This window comes from Poecilia reticulata, chromosome 23 (assembly GCF_904066995.2).
Source record: "Poecilia reticulata chromosome 23, P_reticulata-male-v2, whole genome shotgun sequence".
Taxonomy (NCBI): Eukaryota; Metazoa; Chordata; class Actinopteri; order Cyprinodontiformes; family Poeciliidae; genus Poecilia; species Poecilia reticulata.
In genome coordinates, this window is record NC_088852.1 from 14159363 (window position 1) to 14182262 (window position 22900).

The following is a 22900-nucleotide window of genomic DNA, read 5'->3' on the forward strand; positions in this document are numbered from 1 at the left end:
TTAAAGTGAATAAATGATGGTTTAATGAAGAAATACAAACAATAATCCAGGCAGCACAGGTCAGTAGAGGCCAGGAGCTCAGATGCTGGTAGCAACTGGTACAACAAACAAAATGGAAAACTAGACTTCTGACAATGACACAACAGAAATGACAAGGACCTGACAGGGAACAAGAGACACAGGTGGGTTTAAATACACAGGGAAGGTAAACAAGAGAAATGAGGGAGAACTGGGAACAATCAGGGGGAGACGAGACAACACAGGAACTAAATTGACACACAGAAAACCAAATCCCCACAAGATTAAGGTAAATCTAGGTAATCTATGTTTTAGTCTACATGCAAACTGTATGCGAAATTAATATTTATTCAATTATTTTTTCCTGGTTTCTTTTAACTTTTATGAGTCTTCTACAAATTTTGGGAGCTGAATCAAAAAGAACTCCTTTAGGAACACTATATTGCTGTTTAAGGTAAAATGTAGTTGTGAGGAAGCAGAGATGCACTCAGAAAGTGGCTGGTTGTGCTAGCACTGTTTTCAATCAGGAAACAGTGCTAGCAAGTCATACGAGAACCTCAGAGAGACATTTGCTGCTCAGCTAGTCAGACAGGTACTGACCTTTCACCTCTTTGTTATTTTGCACATTTTTTAATCTAAAAGGAGACATTAAGCTGTACATTTTTGACCCAAATCCCAAACCTGTTGTCAAACTGGTGAAAACTAAACTGAGCAACGTCACAGGGAGGCTGAATATATAACAACAAACGTTTGAGCTTTCAGTCTTTTCCTGTTAAGAAAGTTGTTGAAATTTTAAAATGCCAACATTGATTTTGAGATCATAAAGTTAAGGTAAATGTATACACTGAATCAGAAATGCGTACTGGACTTCTCACAATTAATAGCAGCAAAACAAAGTTTTATTGCTACTCGTCTCTCTCGCACACAGTGTGACATCACCTCTCCAAGCAATAGACATAATTAATGACCGCTCATCACTCAGAAAAGTAGGAAAAATATCTTGAATGCTGTTAATTGTATTGGTGAGAGGAGAAATTGAAATAGTTTAAAATCCATATTAACATATAAAAAACTAATACAACTAAGACTAGAAAACCTTTTAATTCAGGGTAAGAAAGAAATCTTAAACCAGACACCAACATTAGCATCATCAGCCAGTGGCGTTGTACTGCCATGTCTCCAATCCCTACTGACTGGACATCCCTAAAAGCCAATAGATAACCTGTTGTGGCCGAGTTGACAGAACCTGCCTGTGTCACCCTCTGACATAATATCGCCCTGGGCAGAGACTCATATCACCAACCTCAAAAACTGCCACAAGGGCCAATATTAAGTCAGATTTGTCATTTGTGAGTAACATTCCTAAAGGCCTTGGTGGACACACAACTTTATTTGTATTGCTGGACACAGAGTTTGCTGCCAAATTCCAAAAAAAGAATGATGCAAATTATATTCATTTAAAGTGGTTTGGTCTGGTTTTCACAATTAACAAATTTTAACTATGTTGGAGGATTTTTCATACATTAGGCGCAAATTTATCCAAATTTAACCTTGGCAAGGTATGATGGAAGATTTTTGATACATTAGGCGAAAATTTATCCAAATTTAACCTTGGCAAACTATGATGGAAGATTTTTGATACATTAGGCGAAAATTTATCCAAATTTAACCTTGGCAAACTATGATGGAAGATTTTGATACATTGGGAAAATGTATCCAGATCAACCTGCCCTAATGTGAAAAAGCAATTGCTTTTTCCATGTTTTTATTCCATTAAACAATTTCTACTTTGAAAACTATTTTTGCTGTATTTCCTCAGATTGGCTTTGTCTAATGTTAAGATTAGCTGGGAGTATTTAGTTTGACCATTAAAAACAGTAATTGTTAATTTATTCATTGGGTTTCACTGTATAATAATATTTTATTTAATTTTTTACACTTCATCATTCCATTATGAATACATCTGTAGTGAATGACATCACGCTAAACTGATAAGCGGCTATTCATTATTAAATGCAATTCTTCTTTAGATCTATTATTAATTGCCTTGGAGTCCCTCAGGGTCTCAAGTTTGGCCACCTGTTCTTCATAAAGTGTCTCACAAGGTAAACAGTACTTTGACAGAGTTCTCCTCCCTGTTGAGTCCCAACAAAGCGACTGATGACTATGGTGACGAAGAAGGTGATGGTGATGATGACATGCAGCAACGCCTCTGTATGTGTGTGCATGTGGAGTGGCTGTCCGAATACAAATCTGAACGTATCAGAGTTCCTCCCTTTTCCCCCCCAACACTGCGTGAAAATAAAATTGCTTGGCTATATTTGGAAAGAGCTGATGTCACAAGTGGTTTGAGCAGAGAGCTTATAAACTGTTACAGCCTGACAAACCATCAAACTGCTCAACAGACAGACTAGGAAGAAACGTTACACCCAGTGAGTACAGGAACCTTCCAGTTCCCATGTGTCTTTCTTTATTTTATTCTATCAAAAATATATGTCAGTTTCATGTGAAGCTAAAATACTTTTTCATATATTTTGACAAACACACTTTTGAGTGTTTCCACTAATATTTTGAGATTAAAAGGGAATTCACTCATCAAATCCTTTGGATATTTATTGATTCATTATTAATAATTAAACGCCTAGGATAAATGACTGATCTTAGCTTCTTTTATTTTTAACTACATATTGAAATCTGTTTTTGTATTGTGTTTTACCTGTTTTGTTTAATAAATGTTTCTCTTTACCAATTTGCATATCATACTATAAAAAAACAATATTTTAATAAAGATGTGTGTTGTGATTTGATGAAAATGTAATTATACATTTTAGAACATTTCAAGTAGCATCAAATTAAATAATACAAGTAGATGATGCAGTGCTAAAGTACCAGATTAAATTTTTTATGCATCTTTTTAATAAATGGAAGCCCTAACCCTAACTGTAGAGAACTGGAGAAAACAAAGTCTAATGTTGATGAAACCCTTTGTGTTTCTCCAGGAAGTCATCAGCATCAGAAACACCATGTATCACCTGAGAGTGCCTGTGTTTCTCCTGGTGGCGTTTGTGTTGCTCCACTGCATCGCAGCCGCTCCAAGCCACAGGTGAGCGGCAGCAAAGGAAATGAGCTGGAGAATCTACGAAGTGGACAGCGGTTCCGTAATTTAGCTTCACTGATCAAATCCATTCAAACATGAACCGAAATAGCTGTCTAGATATGAACAATAAAATATAATGTTTGCACCTAAATTATGCGCCATTTATCTGTGGTATCCTGACTGAATATCTCAACTTCCTGGTCTGCATCAACTGTACATAATCATAATCTCAGGATTTTGAAGTTGATCTCGTTGTGTATGATACACCAGGTCAAATAAATTAATATTCTAGCAGATAACTGGCAACGTTTATTTTCCCGATGGGGAACCTCATCTTCTTCTTTACAGGGCCAGCTCACATCTCTTGTGCACAGCAACAGCGCCACCAATTGCGATTTGTTATATTTCCTGTATCTTCAGATTTACAACCAAACGGCCTCCAACACACAGGAGCAGTGTTGTAGTCAAGACCACCTAACCCAGTGTTTCTCAAGTATTTTCTGTCATTCCCCCCCAGGGGGGCGCACCCCGATATTTGAGAATTTCGGCCCTATCCCAAAACCGACAAGACCAAGACTTTAAGGGTACGAGACCAAGTCAAGACCAGCGCCCCGCGCTACATGACACAATAAAATGTGAAATATGATCAAAACTGCTATTCCCATAAAAACACCTAGATATTAAATACTTAGAGTTGAAATAAATTTGTTCTGCTTATCTAAAAAGTTAATGCCCTGGGCATTTGCCCATATCATTCATGTCAGAAATCACCACTGTCTGCACCAGGACAGTATGCCGAATGTTTAGTGATATTTTCACAGTTGCGATCTTGACTGGTCTCAAAATAAAATCCCGAGACCTCAGTGCCCAAGACCATCAAAAAATGGTCTCGAGTACTGCAACGCTGCACAGGAGCATAATAGAACACCGGGCTGGGCCAGACCCGGACCCTGCAGTGCAAAAAGGGCTTAAGAAAGCACTCCGTTGTGCAACCCCAGGATGGCTGGCTAAGTGGCCACTTTCTCCCCTCTCACTCGGTCTCTCAGGACTAGCAGCTAGTTTAAAGAGGGTATCATCAGCGTGAAATGCTTTGACCCTTTTCCATCTGTAATCCAGGAACTTCAGTCCTGACTCCTCCGACGACGACGAGCAAGAAAATGCTCTTCCAGCCAAGGAAGGTCTCACGGGCTCACGGCTGCAGAGGGGGCTCACAGCAACGAACAGGTACGCGCTCGTGAACACGAGTTTTTGTTGTGTAAAAACATGTTTTTTTTTCTTTTTTTAACATCACGTTTTATCTGTTTCAGGCATCGCTTACAGAAGCGACAGCGCAAAATGACTACCTGTGCAAGATGTTACTTAGCAGATAAACTATGGAATATTCCACGGGGTACTGCGAAAACCCCCACAGACGTGGGCCCGTACAGCTACGGCAAGAGGGACATTCAGCCTCCCGGCTACCTGCCTTTCTAGTACAAACTGGGAGAATACCCCAGTGACCTAATGATCATGTGTAACGGTGAATGAATGAATGACGACTCTGGTGATAAATCACATCATAAGATGATTTATTTTTTAAATCATTTTATAAGCTTCAAGACTACAGTGCCTTTGATCTAAGTCATCTGAATCCACATGTTGTCTTCCAGCTTTGTGAATCTTGTAAATCACAGCACTAATGAAATGAAAAATTTTTTTGCTTCTCACAAAAAAAATTCTTGCAGATTTCTGTTTCAGCACAAGATGCCAATTAAATCAATAAAAGCATTTCTTCCTCAACTGGTTGGGGTAGAAAACACAGTGAGCATTTTGTGTCCCTTGTTCGTTATTTAAGACTGCTTTTGAATGTGCCTGTAAGTCACAGGTAATGAATGAGCTATTTAACAGTGTTTGTTAAATGTTGCCACAGGTAACCCTAAAGTAATGCTTTGTTTGCTGTGACACCCTATTGCTCACCTATGATATGTAAGCATTAAACTTAGCCTGGAAACACACAAACTTTCAATATTCATAAACCTTCAGGTTTGATCTGTTTTGTCAATTTTTTGTTTAGAAAAATATACTGCTACTCCTGTTTTATCATTTTCCTCTTTTGATGCATCATATATTTGTGTCATGTTTTCATTATTTCTAAATACTGCTGAATAATTGGATAAAAACCTCCACACTACTGTTATTTTTTTGGTTGTAAATTTACTATTAGCATTTCAAATGACCATGGAGCAATTTTAGATTTAATTACAGTTTTACAGCATGCTATATTATTTATCCCCAAATGATCTACATAGACATTCCCTGCCCATCCAAAACTCCTGATGTTATGACGATATTCCCAACATTCTCTGAATACCTGTGCGGTAGAGTGATTTTCCTCATGCCCTTGTAAATTTAACCAATACTTCGCTGACAGTTTCATCCGCCTTAAGTCCAGTGGCATTTCTCCGGTTATCACCTGAAGAGCAGGAGTTGGAGAGGTTCTAAAAGCACCACAACATATCCTAAGCGCTTTAGCTTGAATTATGTCTAAATCTAATAACAAAGAATTTGCAACTGACTTATAAACAATACATCCATAGTCAAGCAATTATTTGGTTTACACAGAAGTTATTTATTCTGTTTTGGAAAGGTTTGATAACATTTTGATTGTTACAGAATCTCATGTTGTTGAGGTTTATAGCACTTGATAAAATCAGACAATAAAGAGGAACTGATAATTCTTCACAAAAAATATTACTGAATTGTGAAGCAGCTTTCAACTGTAGGCAAGCAATCAACAAATATAGGCTGATTCCATAAATTAAGAGTGTGACTGAAAAGTCACTTTGTTACTAATTCCATCACAGAGTGAAATACATCTCCCTCCTTAGCGTTCCTGACTGATCCGTGGGTCAGAATGACATTTTTCCTCCTTTCCTCTGACAAGGAAAAAATGTAGACTGCTGAGTCGTGGGCAGTGGTCAAGTATTAATTACAGTTGTGTTTTCATAGAACCGCCATCAATTTAACATCAATGTCCAGTGAGATTTGTCATGAAGTGTAGCAGTTGGTGAGAATGGATCGTGGCAGGATCCAGATTAAAGTGAATAAATGATGGTTTAATGAAGAAATACAAACAATAATCCAGGCAGCACAGGTCAGTAGAGGCCAGGAGCTCAGATGCTGGTAGCAACTGGTACAACAAACAAAATGGAAAACTAGACTTCTGACAATGACACAACAGAAATGACAAGGACCTGACAGGGAACAAGAGACACAGGTGGGTTTAAATACACAGGGAAGGTAAACAAGAGAAATGAGGGAGAACTGGGAACAATCAGGGGGAGACGAGACAACACAGGAACTAAATTGACACACAGAAAACCAAATCCCCACAAGATTAAGGTAAATCTAGGTAATCTATGTTTTAGTCTACATGAAAACTGTATGCAAAATTAATATTTATTCAATTATTTTTTCCTGGTTTCTTTTAACTTTTATGAGTCTTCTACAAATTTTGGGAGCTGAATCAAAAAGAACTCCTTTAGGAACACTATATTGCTGTTTAAGGTAAAATGTAGTTGTGAGGAAGCAGAGATGCACTCAGAAAGTGGCTGGTTGTGCTAGCACTGTTTTCAATCAGGAAACAGTGCTAGCAAGTCATACGAGAACCTCAGAGAGACATTTGCTGCTCAGCTAGTCTGACAGGTACTGACCTTTCACCTCTTTGTTATTTTGCACATTTTTTAATCTAAAAGGAGACATTAAGCTGTACATTTTTGACCCAAATCCCAAACCTGTTGTCAAACTGGTGAAAACTAAACTGAGCAACGTCACAGGGAGGCTGAATATATAACAACAAACTTTTGAGCTTTCAGTCTTTTCCTGTTAAGAAAGTTGTTGAAATTTTAAAATGCCAACATTGATTTTGAGATCATAAAGTTAAGGTAAATGTATACACTGAATCAGAAATGCGTACTAGACATCTTACAATTAATAGCAGCAAAACAAAGTTTTATTGCTACTCGTCTCTCTCGCACACAGTGTGACATCACCTCTCCAAGCAATAGACATAATTGATGACCGCTCATCACTCAGAAAAGTAGGAAAAATATCTTGAATGCTGTTAATTGTATTGGTGAGAGGAGAAATTGAAATAGTTTAAAATCCATATTAACATATAAAAAACTAATACAACTAAGACTAGAAAACCTTTTAATTCAGGGTAAGAAAGAAATCTTAAACCAGACACCAACATAAGCATCATCAGCCAGTGGCGTTGTACTGCCATGTCTCCTATCCCTACTGACTGGACATCCCTAAAAGCCAGTAGATAACCTGTTGTGGCCGAGTTGACAGAACCTGCCTGTGTCACCCTCTGACATAATATCGCCCTGGGCAGAGACTCATATCACCAACCTCAAAAACTGCCACAAGGGCCAATATTAAGTCAGATTTGTCATTTGTGAGTAAACTTCCCAAAGGCCTTGGTGGACACACAACTTTATTTGTATTGCTGGACACAGAGTTTGCTGCCAAATTCCAAAAAAAGAAAGATGCAAATTATATTTATTTAAAGTGGTTTGGTCTGGTTTTCACAATTAACAAATTTTAACTATGTTGGAGGATTTTTGATACATTAGGCGAAAATTTATCCAAATTTAACCTTGGCAAACTATGATGGAAGATTTTTGATACATTAGGCAAAAATTTATCCAAATTTAACCTTGGCAAACTATGATGGAAGATTTTTGATACATTAGGCGAAAATTTATCCAAATTTAACCTTGGCAAACTATGATGGAGGATTTTGATACATTGGGAAAATGTATCCAGATCAACCTGCCCTAATGTGAAAAAGCAATTGCTTTTTCCATGTTTTTATTCCATTAAACAATTTCTACTTTGAAAACTATTTTGCTGTATTTCCTCAGATTGGCCTTGTCTAATGTTAAGATTAGCTGGGAGTATTTAGTTTGACCATTAAAAACAGTAATTGTTAATTTATTCATTGGGTTTCACTGTATAATAATATTTTATTTAATTTTTTACACTTCATCATTCCATTATGAATACATCTGTAGTGAATGACATCATGCTAAACTGATAAGCGGCTATTCATTATTAAATGCAATTCTTCTTTAGATCTATTATTAATCGCCTTGGAGTCCCTCAGGGTCTCAAGTTTGGCCACCTGTTCTTCATAAAGTGTCTCACAACTCAAACAGTACTTTGACAGAGTTCTCCTACCTGTTGAGTCAGAACAAAGCGACTGATAACTATGGTGACGAAGAAGGTGATGGTGATGATGACATGCAGCAACGCCTCTGTATGTGTGTGCATGTGGAGTGGCTGTCCGAATACAAATCTGAACGTATCAGAGTTCCTCCCTTTTCCCCCCCAACACTGCGTGAAAATAAAATTGCTTGGCTATATTTGGAAAGAGCTGATGTCACAAGTGGTTTGAGCAGAGAGCTTATAAACTGTTACAGCCTGACAAACCATCAAACTGCTCAACAGACAGACTAGGAAGAAACGTTACACCCAGTGAGTACAGGAACCTTCCAGTTCCCATGTATCTTTCTTTATTTTATTCTATCAAAAATATATGTCAGTTTCATGTGAAGCTAAAATACTTTTTCATATATTTTGACAAACACACTTTTGAGTGTTTCCACTAATATTTTGAGATTAAAAGGGAATTCACTCATCAAATCCTTTGGATATTTATTGATTCATTATTAATAATTAAACGCCTACGATAAATGACTGATCTTAGCTTCTTTTATTTTTAACTACATATTGAAATCTGTTTTTTTATTGTGTTTTACCTGTTTTGTTTAATAAATGTTTCTCTTTACCAATTTGCATATCATACTATAAAAAAAACAACATTTTAATAAAGATGTGTGTTGTGATTTGATGAAAATGTAATTATACATTTTAGAACATTTCAAGTAGCATCAAATTAAATAATACAAGTAGATGATGCAGTGCTAAAGTACCAGATTAAATTTTTTATGCATCTTTTTAATAAATGGTAGCCCTAACCCTAACTGTAGAGAACTGGAGAAAACAAAGTCTAACGTTGATGAAACCCTTTGTGTTTCTCCAGGAAGTCATCAGCATCAGAAACACCATGTATCACCTGAGAGTGCCTGTGTTTCTCTTGGCGGTGTTTGTGTTGCTCCACTGCATCGCAGCCGCTCCAAGCCACAGGTGAGCGGCAGCAAAGGAAATGAGCTGGAGAATCTACGAAGTGGACAGCAGTTCCGTAATTTAGCTTCACTGATCAAATCCATTCAAACATGAACCGAAATAGCTGTCTAGATATGAACAATAAAATATAATGTTTGCACCTAAATTATGCGCCATTTATCTGTGGTATCCTGACTGAATATCTCGACTTCCTGGTCTGCATCAACTGTACATAATCTCAGGATTTTGAAGATGATCTCGTTGTGTATGATACACCAGGTCAAATAAATTAATATTCTAGCAGATAACTGGCAACGTTTATTTTCCCCATGGGGAACCTCATCTTCTTCTTTACAGGGCCAGCTCACATCTCTTGTGCACAGCAACAGCGCCACCAATTGCGATTTGTTATATTTCCTGTATCTTCAGATTTACAACCAAACGACCTCCAACACACAGAAGCAGTGTTGTAGTCAAGACCACCTAACCCAGTGTTTCTCAAGTATTTTCTGTCATTCCCCCCAGGGGGGCGCACCCCGACATTTGAGAATTTCGGCCCTATCCCAAAACCGACAAGACCAAGACTTTAAGGGTACGAGACCAAGTCAAGACCAGCGCCCCGCGCTACATGACACAATAAAATGTGAAATATGATCAAAACTGCTATTCCCATAAAAACACCTAGATATTAAATACTTAGAGTTGAAATAAATTTGTTCTGCTTATCTAAAAAGTTAATGCCCTGGGCATTTGCCCATATCATTCATGTCAGAAATCACCACTGTCTGCACCAGGACAGTATGCCGAATGTTTAGTGATATTTTCACAGTTGCGATCTTGACTGGTCTCAAAATAAAATCCCGAGACCTCAGTGCCCAAGACCATCAAAAAATGGTCTCGAGTACTGCAACGCTGCACAGGAGCATAATAGAACACCGGGCTGGGCCAGACCCGGACCCTGCAGTGCAAAAAGGGCTTAACCCCAGGATGGCTGGCTAAGTGGCCACTTTCTCCCCTCTCACTCGGTCTCTCAGGACTAGCAGCTAGTTTAAAGAGGGTATCATCAGCGTGAAATGCTTTGACCCTTTTCCATCTGTAATCCAGGAACTTCAGTCCCGGCTCCTCCGACGACGAGCAAGAAAATGCTCTTCCAGCCAAGGAAGGTCTCACGGGCTCACGGCTGCAGAGGGGGCTCACAGCAACGAACAGGTACGCGCTCGTGAACACGAGTTTTTGTTGTGTAAAAACATGTTCTTTTTTTTAACGTCACGTTTTATCTGTTTCAGGCATCGCTTACAGAAGCGACAGTGCAAAACGTCTACCTGTGCAACACATAACTTAGGAGATAAGCTATCTTATATTCTACGGGGTACAGCATTCCCAAAGACAGACGTGGGCCCGTTCAGCTTCGGCAAGAGGGACATTCTGCTTGACTGGTCTCGAAATTATAGCATCTACGTGCCTATCTAGTACAAACTGGGAGAATACCCCAGTGACCTAATGATCATGTGTAACGGTGAATGAATGAATGACGACTCTGGTGATAAATCACATCATAAGATGATTTTTTTAAAAATCATTTTATAAGCTTCAAGACTACAGTGCCTTTGATCTAAGCCATCTGAATCCACATGTTTTCTTCCAGCTTTGTGATTCTTGTAAATCACAGCACTAATAAAATGAAGAAAAATTTTGCTTCTCACAAAAAAAATTCTTGCAGATTTCTGTTTCAGCACAAGATGCCAATTAAATCAATAAAAGCATTTCTTCCTCAACTGGTTGGGGTAGAAAACACAGTGAGCATTTTGTGTCCCTTGCTCGTTATTTAAGACTGCTTTTGAATGTGCCTGTAAGTCACAGGTAATGAATGAGCTATTTAACAGTGTTTGTTAAATGTTGCCACAGGTAACCCTAAAGTAATGCTTTGTTTGCTGTGACACCCTATTGCTCACCTATGATATGTAAGCATTAAACTTAGCCTGGAAACACACAAGCTTTGAATATTCATAAACCTTCAGGTTTGATCTGTTTTGTCAATTTTTTGTTTAGAAAAATATACTGCTACTCCTGTTTTATCATTTTCCTCTTTTGATGCATCATATATTTGTGTCATGTTTTCATTATTTCTAAATACTGCTGAATAATTGGATAAAAACCTCCACACTACTGTTATTTTTTTGGTTGTAAATTTACTATTAGCATTTCAAATGACCATGGAGCAATTTTAGATTTAATTACAGTTTTACAGCATGCTATATTATTTATCCCCAAATGATCTACATAGACATTCCCTGCCCATCCAAAACTCCTGATGTTATGACGATATTCCCAACATTCTCTGAATACCTGTGCGGTAGAGTGATTTTCCTCATGCCCTTGTAAATTTAACCAATACTTCGCTGACAGTTTCATCCGCCTTAAGTCCAGTGGCATTTCTCCGGTTATCACCTGAAGAGCAGGAGTTGGAGAGGTTCTAAAAGCACCACAACATATCCTAAGCGCTTTAGCTTGAATTATGTCTAAATCTAATAACAAAGAATTTGCAACTGACTTATAAACAATACATCCATAGTCAAGCATTTATTTGGTTTACACAGAAGTTATTTATTCTGTTTTGGAAAGGTTTGATAACATTTTGATTGTTACAGAATCTCATGTTGTTGAGGTTTATAGCACTTGATAAAATCAGACAATAAAGAGGAACTGATAATTCTTCACAAAAAATATTACTGAATTGTGAAGCAGCTTTCAACTGTAGGCAAGCAATCAACAAATATAGGCTGATTCCATAAATTAAGAGTGTGACTGAAAAGTCACTTTGTTACTAATTCCATCACAGAGTGAAATACATCTCCCTCCTTAGCGTTCCTGACTGATCCGTGGGTCAGAATGACATTTTTCCTCCTTTCCTCTGACAAGGAAAAAATGTAGACTGCTGAGTCGTGGGCAGTGGTCAAGTACAGTTGTGTTTTCATAGAACCGCCATCAATTTAACATCAATGTCCAGTGAGATTTGTCATGAAGTGTAGCAGTTGGTGAGAATGGATCGTGGCAGGATCCAGATTAAAGTGAATAAATGATGGTTTAATGAAGAAATACAAACAATAATCCAGGCAGCACAGGTCAGTAGAGGCCAGGAGCTCAGATGCTGGTAGCAACTGGTACAACAAACAAAATGGAAAACTAGACTTCTGACAATGACACAACAGAAATGACAAGGACCTGACAGGGAACAAGAGACACAGGTGGGTTTAAATACACAGGGAAGGTAAACAAGAGAAATGAGGGAGAACTGGGAACAATCAGGGGGAGACGAGACAACACAGGAACTAAATTGACACACAGAAAACCAAATCCCCACAAGATTAAGGTAAATCTAGGTAATCTATGTTTTAGTCTACATGAAAACTGTATGCAAAATTAATATTTATTCAATTATTTTTTCCTGGTTTCTTTTAACTTTTATGAGTCTTCTACAAATTTTGGGAGCTGAATCAAAAAGAACTCCTTTAGGAACACTATATTGCTGTTTAAGGTAAAATGTAGTTGTGAGGAAGCAGAGATGCACTCAGAAAGTGGCTGGTTGTGCTAGCACTGTTTTCAATCAGGAAACAGTGCTAGCAAGTCATACGAGAACCTCAGAGAGACATTTGCTGCTCAGCTAGTCTGACAGGTACTGACCTTTCACCTCTTTGTTATTTTGCACATTTTCTAATCTAAAAGGAGACATTAAGCTGTACATTTTTGACCCAAATCCCAAACCTGTTGTCAAACTGGTGAAAACTAAACTGAGCAACGTCACAGGGAGGCTGAATATATAACAACAAACTTTTGAGCTTTCAGTCTTTTCCTGTTAAGAAAGTTGTTGAAATTTTAAAATGCCAACATTGATTTTGAGATCATAAAGTTAAGGTAAATGTATACACTGAATCAGAAATGCGTACTAGACATCTTACAATTAATAGCAGCAAAACAAAGTTTTATTGCTACTCGTCTCCCTCGCACACAGTGTGACATCACCTGTCCAAGCAATAGACATAATGAATGACCGCTCATCACTCAGAAAAGTAGGAAAAATATCTTGAATGCTGTTAATTGTATTGGTGAGAAGAGAAATTGAAATAGTTTAAAATCCATATTAACAAAAAAAATACTAATACAACTAAGACTAGAAAGCCTTTTAATTCGGGGTTAGAAAGAAATCTTAAACCAGACACCAACATCAGCATCATCAGCCAGTGGCGTTGTACTGCCATGTCTCCAATCCCTACTGACTGGACATCCCTAAAAGCCAGTAGATAACCTGTTGTGGCCGAGTTGACAGAACCTGCCTGTGTCACCCTCTGACATAATATCGCCCTGGGCATAGACTCATATCACCAACCTCAAAAACTGCCACAAGGGCCAATATTAAGTCAGATTTGTCATTTGTGAGTAACATTCCCAAAGGCCTTGGTGGACACACAACTTTATTTGTATTGCTGGACACAGAGCTTGCTGCCAAATTCCAAAAAAAGAAAGATGCAAATTATATTTATTTAAAGTGGTTTGGTCTGGTTTTCACAATTAACAAATTTTAACTATGTTGGAGGATTTTTGATACATTAGGCGCAAATTTAACCTTGGCAAACTATGATGGAGGATTTTTGATACATTAGGAAAAAATGTATCCATATCAACCTGCCCTAATGTGAAAAAGCAATTGCTTTTTCCATGTTTTTATTCCATTAAACAATTTCTACTTTGAAAACGGTTTTGCTGTATTTCCTCAGATTGGCTTTGTCTAATGTTAAGATTAGCTGGGAGTATTTAGTTTGACCATTAAAAAGAGTAATTGTTAATTTATTCATTAGGTTTCACTGTATAATAATATTTTATTTAATTTTTTACACTTCATCATTCCATTATGAATACATCTGTAGTGAATGACATCACGCTAAACTGATAAGCGGCTATTCATTATTAAATGCAATTCTTCTTTAGCTCTATAATTAATTGCCTTGGAGTCCCTCAGGGTCTCAAGTTTGGCCACCTGTTCTTCATGAAGTGTCTCACAAGGCAAACAGTACTTTGACAGAGTTCTCCTCCCTGTTGAGTCCCAACAAAGCGACTGATGACTATGGTGACGAAGAAGGTGGAAAAAAAGAGGAACTGATAATTCTTCACAAAAAATATTACTGAATTGTGAAGCAGCTTTCAACTGTAGGCAAGCAATCAACAAATATAGGCTGATTCCATAAATTAAGAGTATGACTGAAAAGTCACTTTGTTACTAATTCCATCACCGAGTGAAATACATCTCCCTCCTTAGCGTTCCTGACTGATCCGTGGGTCAGAATGACATTTTTCCTCCTTTCCTCTGACAAGGAAAAAATGTAGACTGGCTGAGTCGTGGGCAGTGGTCAAGTATTAATTACAGTTGTGTTTTCATAGAACCGCCATCAATTTAACATCAATGTCCAGTGAGATTTGTCATGAAGTGTAGCAGTTGGTGAGAATTGATTGTGGCAGGATCCAGATTAAAGTGAATAAATGATGGTTTAATGAAGAAATACAAACAATAATCCAGGCAGCACAGGTCAGTAGAGGCCAGGAGCTCAGATGCTGGTAGCAACTGGTACAACAAACAAAATGGAAAACTAGACTTCTGACAATGACACAACAGAAATGACAAGGACCTGACAGGGAACAAGAGACACAGGTGGGTTTAAATACACAGGGAAGGTAAACAAGAGAAATGAGGGAGAACTGGGAACAATCAGGGGGAGACGAGACAACACAGGAACTAAATTGACACACAGAAAACCAAATCCCCACAAGATTAAGGTAAATCTAGGTAATCTATGTTTTAGTCTACATGAAAACTGTATGCAAAATTAATATTTATTCAATTATTTTTTCCTGGTTTCTTTTAACTTTTATGAGTCTTCTACAAATTTTGGGAGCTGAATCAAAAAGAACTCCTTTAGGAACACTATATTGCTGTTTAAGGTAAAATGTAGTTGTGAGGAAGCAGAGATGCACTCAGAAAGTGGCTGGTTGTGCTAGCACTGTTTTCAATCAGGAAACAGTGCTAGCAAGTCATACGAGAACCTCAGAGAGACATTTGCTGCTCAGCTAGTCTGACAGGTACTGACCTTTCACCTCTTTGTTATTTTGCACATTTTTTAATCTAAAAGGAGACATTAAGCTGTACATTTTTGACCCAAATCCCAAACCTGTTGTCAAACTGGTGAAAACTAAACTGAGCAACGTCACAGGGAGGCTGAATATATAACAACAAACTTTTGAGCTTTCAGTCTTTTCCTGTTAAGAAAGTTGTTGAAATTTTAAAATGCCAACATTGATTTTGAGATCATAAAGTTAAGGTAAATGTATACACTGAATCAGAAATGCGTACTAGACATCTTACAATTAATAGCAGCAAAACAAAGTTTTATTGCTACTCGTCTCTCTCGCACACAGTGTGACATCACCTCTCCAAGCAATAGACATAATTAATGACCGCTCATCACTCAGAAAAGTAGGAAAAATATCTTGAATGCTGTTAATTGTATTGGTGAGAGGAGAAATTGAAATAGTTTAAAATCCATATTAACATATAAAAAACTAATACAACTAAGACTAGAAAACCTTTTAATTCAGGGTAAGAAAGAAATCTTAAACCAGACACCAACATAAGCATCATCAGCCAGTGGCGTTGTACTGCCATGTCTCCTATCCCTACTGACTGGACATCCCTAAAAGCCAGTAGATAACCTGTTGTGGCCGAGTTGACAGAACCTGCCTGTGTCACCCTCTGACATAATATCGCCCTGGGCATAGACTCATATCACCAACCTCAAAAACTGCCACAAGGGCCAATATTAAGTCAGATTTTTCATTTGTGAGTAAACTTCCCAAAGGCCTTGGTGGACACACAACTTTATTTGTATTGCTGGACACAGAGTTTGCTGCCAAATTCCAAAAAAAGAAAGATGCAAATTATATTTATTTAAAGTGGTTTGGTCTGGTTTTCACAATTAACAAATTTTAACTATGTTGGAGGATTTTTGATACATTAGGCGCAAATTTAACCTTGGCAAACTATGATGGAGGATTTTTGATACATTAGGTGAAAATTTATCCAAATTTAACCTTGGCAAACTATGATGGAGGATTTTGATACATTGGGAAAATGTATCCATATCAACCTGCCCTAATGTGAAAAAGCAATTGCTTTTTCCATGTTTTTATTCCATTAAACAATTTCTACTTTGAAAACTGTTTTGCTGTATTTCCTCAGATTGGCTTTGTCTAATGTTAAGATTAGCTGGGAGTATTTAGTTTGACCATTGAAAACAGTAATTGTTAATTTATTCATTAGGTTTCACTGTATAATAATATTTTATTTAATTTTTTACACTTCATCATTCCATTATGAATACATCTGTAGTGAATGGCATCACGCTAAACTGATAAGCGGCTATTCATTATTAAATGCAATTCTTCTTTAGATCTATAATTAATTGCCTTGGAGTCCCTCAGGGTCTCAAGTTTGGCCACCTGTTCTTCATGAAGTGTCTCACAAGGCAAACAGTACTTTGACAGAGTTCTCCTCCCTGTTGAGTCCCAACAAAGCGACTGATGACTATGGTGACGAAGAAGGTGGAAAAAAAGAGGAACTGATAATTCTTCACAAAAAATATTACTGAATTGTGAAGCAGCTTTCAACTGTAGGCAAGCAATCAACAAATATAGGCTGATTCCATAAATTAAGAGTATGACTGAAAAGTCACTTTGTTACTAATTCCATCACAGAGTGAAATACATCTCCCTCCTTAGCGTTCCTGACTGATCCGTGGGTCAGAATGACATTTTTCCTCCTTTCCTCTGACAAGGAAAAAATGTAGACTGGCTGAGTCGTGGGCAGTGGTCAAGTATTAATTACAGTTGTGTTTTCATAGAACCGCCATCAATTTAACATCAATGTCCAGTGAGATTTGTCATGAAGTGTAGCAGTTGGTGAGAATTGATTGTGGCAGGATCCAGATTAAAGTGAATAAATGATGGTTTAATGAAGAAATACAAACAATAATCCAGGCAGCACAGGTCAGTAGAGGCCAGGAGCTCAGATGCTGGTAGCAACTGGTACAACAAACAAAATGGAAAACTAGACTTCTGACAATGACACAACAGAAATGACAAGGACCTGACAGGGAACAAGAGACACAGGTGGGTTTAAATACACAGGGAAGGTAAACAAGAGAAATGAGGGAGAACTGGGAACAATCAGGGGGAGACGAGACAACACAGGAACTAAATTGACACACAGAAAACCAAATCCCCACAAGATTAAGGTAAATCTAGGTAATCTATGTTTTAGTCTACATGAAAACTGTATGCGAAATTAATATTTATTAAATTTTTTTTCCTGGTTTCTTTTAACTTTTATGAGTCTTCTACAAATTTTGGGAGCTGAATCAAAAAGAACTCCTTTAGGAACACTATATTGCTATTTAAGGTAAAATGTAGTTGTGAGGAAGCAGAGATGCACTCAGAAAGTGGCTGGTTGTGCTAGCACTGTTTTCAATCAGGAAACAGTGCTAGCAAGTCATACGAGAACCTCAGAGAGACATTTGCTGCTCAGCTAGTCTGACAGCAAATGTCAGACTAGCTGACATTTGCTGTCAGCTAATGATACATTTGTCATTGGTGAGTAACATTCCCAAAGGCCTTGGTGGACACACAACTTTATTTGCTGCCAAATTCCAAAAAAAGAAAGATGCAAATTATATTTATTTAAAGTGGTTTGGTCTGGTTTTCACAATTAACAAATTTTAACTATGTTGGAGGATTTTTGATACATTAGGTGAAAATTTATCCAAATTTAACCTTGGCAAACTATGATGGAAGATTTTTGATACATTAGGTGAAAATTTATCCAAATTTAACCTTGGCAAACTATGATGGAAGATTTTTGATACATTAGGTGAAAATTTATCCAAATTTAACCTTGGCAAACTATGATGGAAGATTTTTGATACATTAGGTGAAAATTTATCCAAATTTAACCTTGGCAAACTATGATGGAAGATTTTTGATACATTAGGTGAAAATTTATCCAAATTTAACCTTGGCAAACTATGATGGAGGATTTTGATACATTGGGAAAATGTATCCATATCAACCTGCCCTAATGTGAAAAAGCAATTGCTTTTTCCATGTTTTTATTCCATTAAACAATTTCTACTTTGAAAACTGTTTTGCTGTATTTCCTCAGATTGGCTTTGTCTAATGTTAAGATTAGCTGGGAGTATTTAGTTTGACCATTAAAAACAGTAATTGTTAATTTATTCATTGGGTTTCACTGTATAATAATATTTCATTTTATTTTTTTACATTGCATCATTCCATTATGAATAAATCTGTAGTGAATGACATCACGCTAAACTGATAAGCGGCTATTAATTATTAAATGCAATTCTTCTTTAGATCTATTATTAATCACCTTGGAGTCCCTCAGGGTCTCAAGTTTGGTGACCTGTTCTTCATGAAGTGTCTCACAAGGCAAATAGCACTTTGACAGAGTTCTCCTCTCTGTTGAGTTTGCGGCGGGTCAGTCCCAACACGGCGACTGATGACTATGGTGACGAAGAAGGTGATGGTGATGATGACATGCAGCAACGCCTCTGTATGTGTGTGCATGTGGAGTGGCTGTCCGAATACAAATCTGAATGTATCAGAGTCCCTCCCTTTTCCCCCCCAACGATGCGTGAATATAAAATTGCTTGGCTATATTTGGAAAGAGCTGATGTCACAAGTGGTTTGAGCAGAGAGCTTATAAACTGTTACAGCCTGACAAACCACCAGACTGCTCAACAGACAGACTAGGACGAAACGTTACACCCAGTGAGTACAGGAACCTTCCAGTTCCCATGTGTCTTTCTTTATTTTATTCTATCAAAAATATAAGTCTGTTTCATGTGAAGCTATAATACTTTTTCATAAATTATGACAAACACACTTTTGAATGTTTCCACTAATATTTTGAGATTAAAAGGGAATTCACTCATCAAATCCTTTGGATATTTATTGATTCAGTATTAATAATTAAACGCCTACGAGAAAAGACTTATGTCAGCTACTATTATTTTTAACTACATATTGTAATCTGCTTTTTTATTGTGTTTTACCTGTTTTGTTTAATGTTTTATGCATCTTTTTAATAAATGGTAGCCCTAACCCTATCTGTAGAGAACTGGAGAAAACAAAGTCTAATGTTGATGAAACCCTTTGTGTTTCTCCAGGAAGTCATCAGCATCAGAAACACCATGTATCACCTGAGAGTGCCTGTGTTTCTCCTGGCGGCGTTTGTGTTGCTCCACTGCATCGCAGCCGCTCCAAGCCACAGGTGAGCGGCAGCAAAGGAAATGAGCTGGAGAATCTACGAAGTGGACAGCGGTTCCGTAATTTAGCTTCACTGATCAAATCCATTCAAACATGAATCTAAATAGCTGTCTAGATATGAACAACAAAATATCATGTTTGCACCTAAATTATGAGCCATTTATCTGTGGTATCCTGACTGAATATCTCAACTTCCTGGTCTGCATCAACTGTACATAATCATAATCTCAGGGTTTTGAAGTTGATCTTGTTGTGTATGATACACCAGGTCAAATAAATTAATGTTCTAGCAGATAACTGGAAGTAGCACATGGCAACGTTTATTTTCCCGATGGGGAACCTCATCTTCGTCTTTACAGGGCCAGCTCACATCTCTTGTGCACAGCAACAGCGCCACCAATTGCGATTTGTTATATTTCCTGTATCTTCAGATTTACAACCAAACGGCCTCCAACACACAGGAGCAGTGTTGTAGTCAAGACCACCTAACCCAGTGTTTCTCAAGTATTTTCTGTCATTCCCCCCAAGGGGGGCGCACCCCGACATTTGAGAATTTCTGACCTAACCCGTCTCGTACTTTTAGGGTACGAGACCAAGTCAAGACCAGCGCCCCGCGCTGCATGACACAATAAAATGTGAAATATGATCAAAACTGCTATTCCCATAAAAACACTTAGATATTAAATACTTAGAGATTAAGAACCATGGAAGATTGGGCATTCGCTGTTGCTGCCCCCCGTCTCTGGAACTCTCTCCTGGATTATTTGAGAGCTCCACAACCACTGGTTGACTTCAAAAGATGCTTAAAGATTTTTCTATTTAAGCAAACCTATTCTCCAAATGATTTTTATGATGTTGATTTTATCTATGATTTTAGTTGCACTGTGTAGCACATTGAGATTTTTTCAAATGAAAAGTGCGGTACAAATTAAATTGATTATTATTATTATTATAGCTGAAATAAATTTAACTAATATTAACAGCTGAACTCTTTGTTCTGCTTATCTAAAAAGATAATGCCCTGGGCATTTGCCCATATCATTCATGTCAGAAATCACCACTGTCTGCACCAGGACAGTATGCCGAATGTGTAGTGATATTTTCACAGTTGCAATCTTGACTGGTCTCAAAATAAAATCCCGAGACCTCAGTGCCCAAGACCATCAAAAAATGGTCTCGAGTACTGCAACGCTGCACAGGAGCATAATAGAACACCGGGCTGGGCCAGACCCGGACCCTGCAGTGCAAAAAGGGCTTAAGAAAGCACTCCGTTGTGCAACCCCAGGATGGCTGGCTAAGTGGCCACTTTCTCCCCTCTCACTCGGTCTCTCAGGACTAGCAGCTAGTTTAAAGAGGGTATCATCAGCGTGAAATGCTTTGACCCTTTTCCATCTGTAATCCAGGAACTTCAGTCCCGGCTCCTCCGACGACGACGAGCAAGAAAATGCTCTTCCAGCCAAGGAAGGTCTCACGGGCTCACGGCTGCAGAGGGGGCTCACAGCAACGAACAGGTACGCGCTCGTGAACACGAGTTTTTGTTGTGTAAAAACATGTTCTTTTTTTGTTTTTTTTAACATCACGTTTTATCTGTTTCAGGCATCGCTTACAGAAGCGACAATTGAAAACCGTCTGCAAAACGACTACCTGTGCAAACCATAACTTAGGAATGATGTTGTTTAATGTGTTACGGGGTACCTCAAAAACCCCCATAGACGTGGGCCCGAACAGCTTTGGCAAGAGGGACATTCAGCCTGCCGGCTACCTGCCTTTCTAGTACAAACTGGGAGAATACCCCAGTGACCTAATGATCATGTGTAACGGTGAATGAATGAATGACGACTCTGGTGATAAATCACATCATAAGATGATTTTTTAAAAATCATTTTATAAGCTTCAAGATTACAGTGCCTTTGATCTAAGTCATCTGAATCCACATGTTTTCTTCCAGCTTTGTGAATCTCAAAAATCACAGCACTAATGAAATTAAGAAAAATTTTGCTTCTCACAAAAAAATTCTTGCAGATTTCTGTTTCAGCACAAGATGCCAATTAAATCAATAAAAGCATTTCTTCCTCAACTGGTTGGGGTAGAAAACACAGTGAGCATTTTGTGTCCATTGCTGGTTATTTAAGACTGCTTTTGAATGTGCCTGTAAGTCACAGGTAATGAATGAGCTATTTAACAGTGTTTGTTAAATGTTGCCACAGGTAACCCTAAAGTAATGCTTTGTTTGCTGTGACACCCTATTGCTCACCTATGATATGTAAGCATTAAACTTAGCCTGGAAACACACAAACTTTCAATATTCATAAACCTTCAGGTTTGGTCTATTTTGTCAATTTACACAACCATGGGCGTCCAAATTCAGTCCTGGAGAGCCAGAAAATGGCAGAGGATGTCAACAGGACGATTGTTTGGTCGGCACTCAACAAATGTGACCTTTATGGAGGACTGATCTGAAGAAACTCACTGTAGAAAGAAAACCAGAAGAAACCTTCTCTGCAGTTTGCCAGGAGCCATTTTAGATCCCATCCACATCAGGGTGTTTCTTATTGTTTTATAAAATGGGTCGTCGGTTTTAAAAATACCCACATGTCCAGTTGAGAACGTTTCTAGAAATGTTTTGAGCCACATGGAAACGCCAAAAACAGGACAAAACACTATTTTCACCTCCCAGACCTGTAGGTGGTGCTAAATATAGAGCATAGGACATGTACATAAAATCTTCCCAAAAGATTAGTTTTGATTAACTTTATGCAGCTGCAGACACTTAAGGTGCTGCAGCACAACATACACAGTGGGGTTATAGGTAAGGTTAGCGGTTTGGCTAATATGCCAGTGTTTTCACAACCGAGGTATTTTGCTGTACATGTGAATATGTAACTGTAACATTTTCCCTCTGGAACTTGTGTCCTAACTTTTGTGAAGGTAGGACACAAATAGTTAAAAACGTTCCAGTGTGAACAAAGACAAATATGAAAGAAGGCGCTCTGGTCAGATGAGACCCAAATTGGGACTTTTGTGAAAAACCAACATTGCACATCACCCAATACCATGATGGTAACATTTACCTGGTCTTTGCAAACCCATCCACACCTCTTGAACTTTTTCACATATTTTCACTTTACAACCATGAACCTCTGTGTTTTTTATCTAGATTTTCTGCAATAGACACACAAAGCAGTAGATAACTTTAAAGGAAAGAACTTGATACGTAAGTGC

The 22900-nt window shown here is 37.9% G+C and overlaps 3 protein-coding genes across 4 annotated transcripts; all 3 read left to right on the forward strand.

Moving 5' to 3' along the window:
• Positions 1-2345: 2345 nt before the first annotated feature.
• LOC145550215 (uncharacterized) lies at positions 2346-4919 on the forward strand. The gene is made up of 4 exons (XM_081604166.1): positions 2346-2450; positions 3018-3121; positions 4232-4339; positions 4423-4919. Exons 2-4 carry the CDS (start codon positions 3042-3044, stop codon positions 4586-4588), a joined length of 354 nt encoding a protein of 117 aa, XP_081460292.1. The 5' UTR covers positions 2346-2450; positions 3018-3041; the 3' UTR covers positions 4589-4919.
• A 3615-nt stretch (positions 4920-8534) lies between these two features.
• Positions 8535-11089, forward strand: LOC145550216 (uncharacterized). Of its 2 annotated transcripts, XM_081604168.1 has the most exons (4): positions 8535-8638; positions 9207-9310; positions 10394-10498; positions 10576-11089. In XM_081604168.1, exons 2-4 carry the CDS (start codon positions 9231-9233, stop codon positions 10757-10759), a joined length of 369 nt encoding a protein of 122 aa, XP_081460294.1. In that variant the 5' UTR covers positions 8535-8638; positions 9207-9230; the 3' UTR covers positions 10760-11089. The 2 variants fall into 2 exon arrangements, with proteins under 2 accessions (XP_081460294.1, XP_081460293.1); XM_081604167.1 differs by lacking the exon at positions 8535-8638 and having other exon boundaries at positions 9180-9310.
• A 7992-nt stretch (positions 11090-19081) lies between these two features.
• LOC145550214 (uncharacterized) lies at positions 19082-21780 on the forward strand. The gene is made up of 4 exons (XM_081604165.1): positions 19082-19180; positions 19579-19682; positions 21082-21189; positions 21275-21780. The coding sequence occupies exons 2-4, from the start codon at positions 19603-19605 to the stop codon at positions 21450-21452; spliced, it is 366 nt and encodes a 121-aa protein (XP_081460291.1). The 5' UTR covers positions 19082-19180; positions 19579-19602; the 3' UTR covers positions 21453-21780.
• Positions 21781-22900: the final 1120 nt, after the last annotated feature.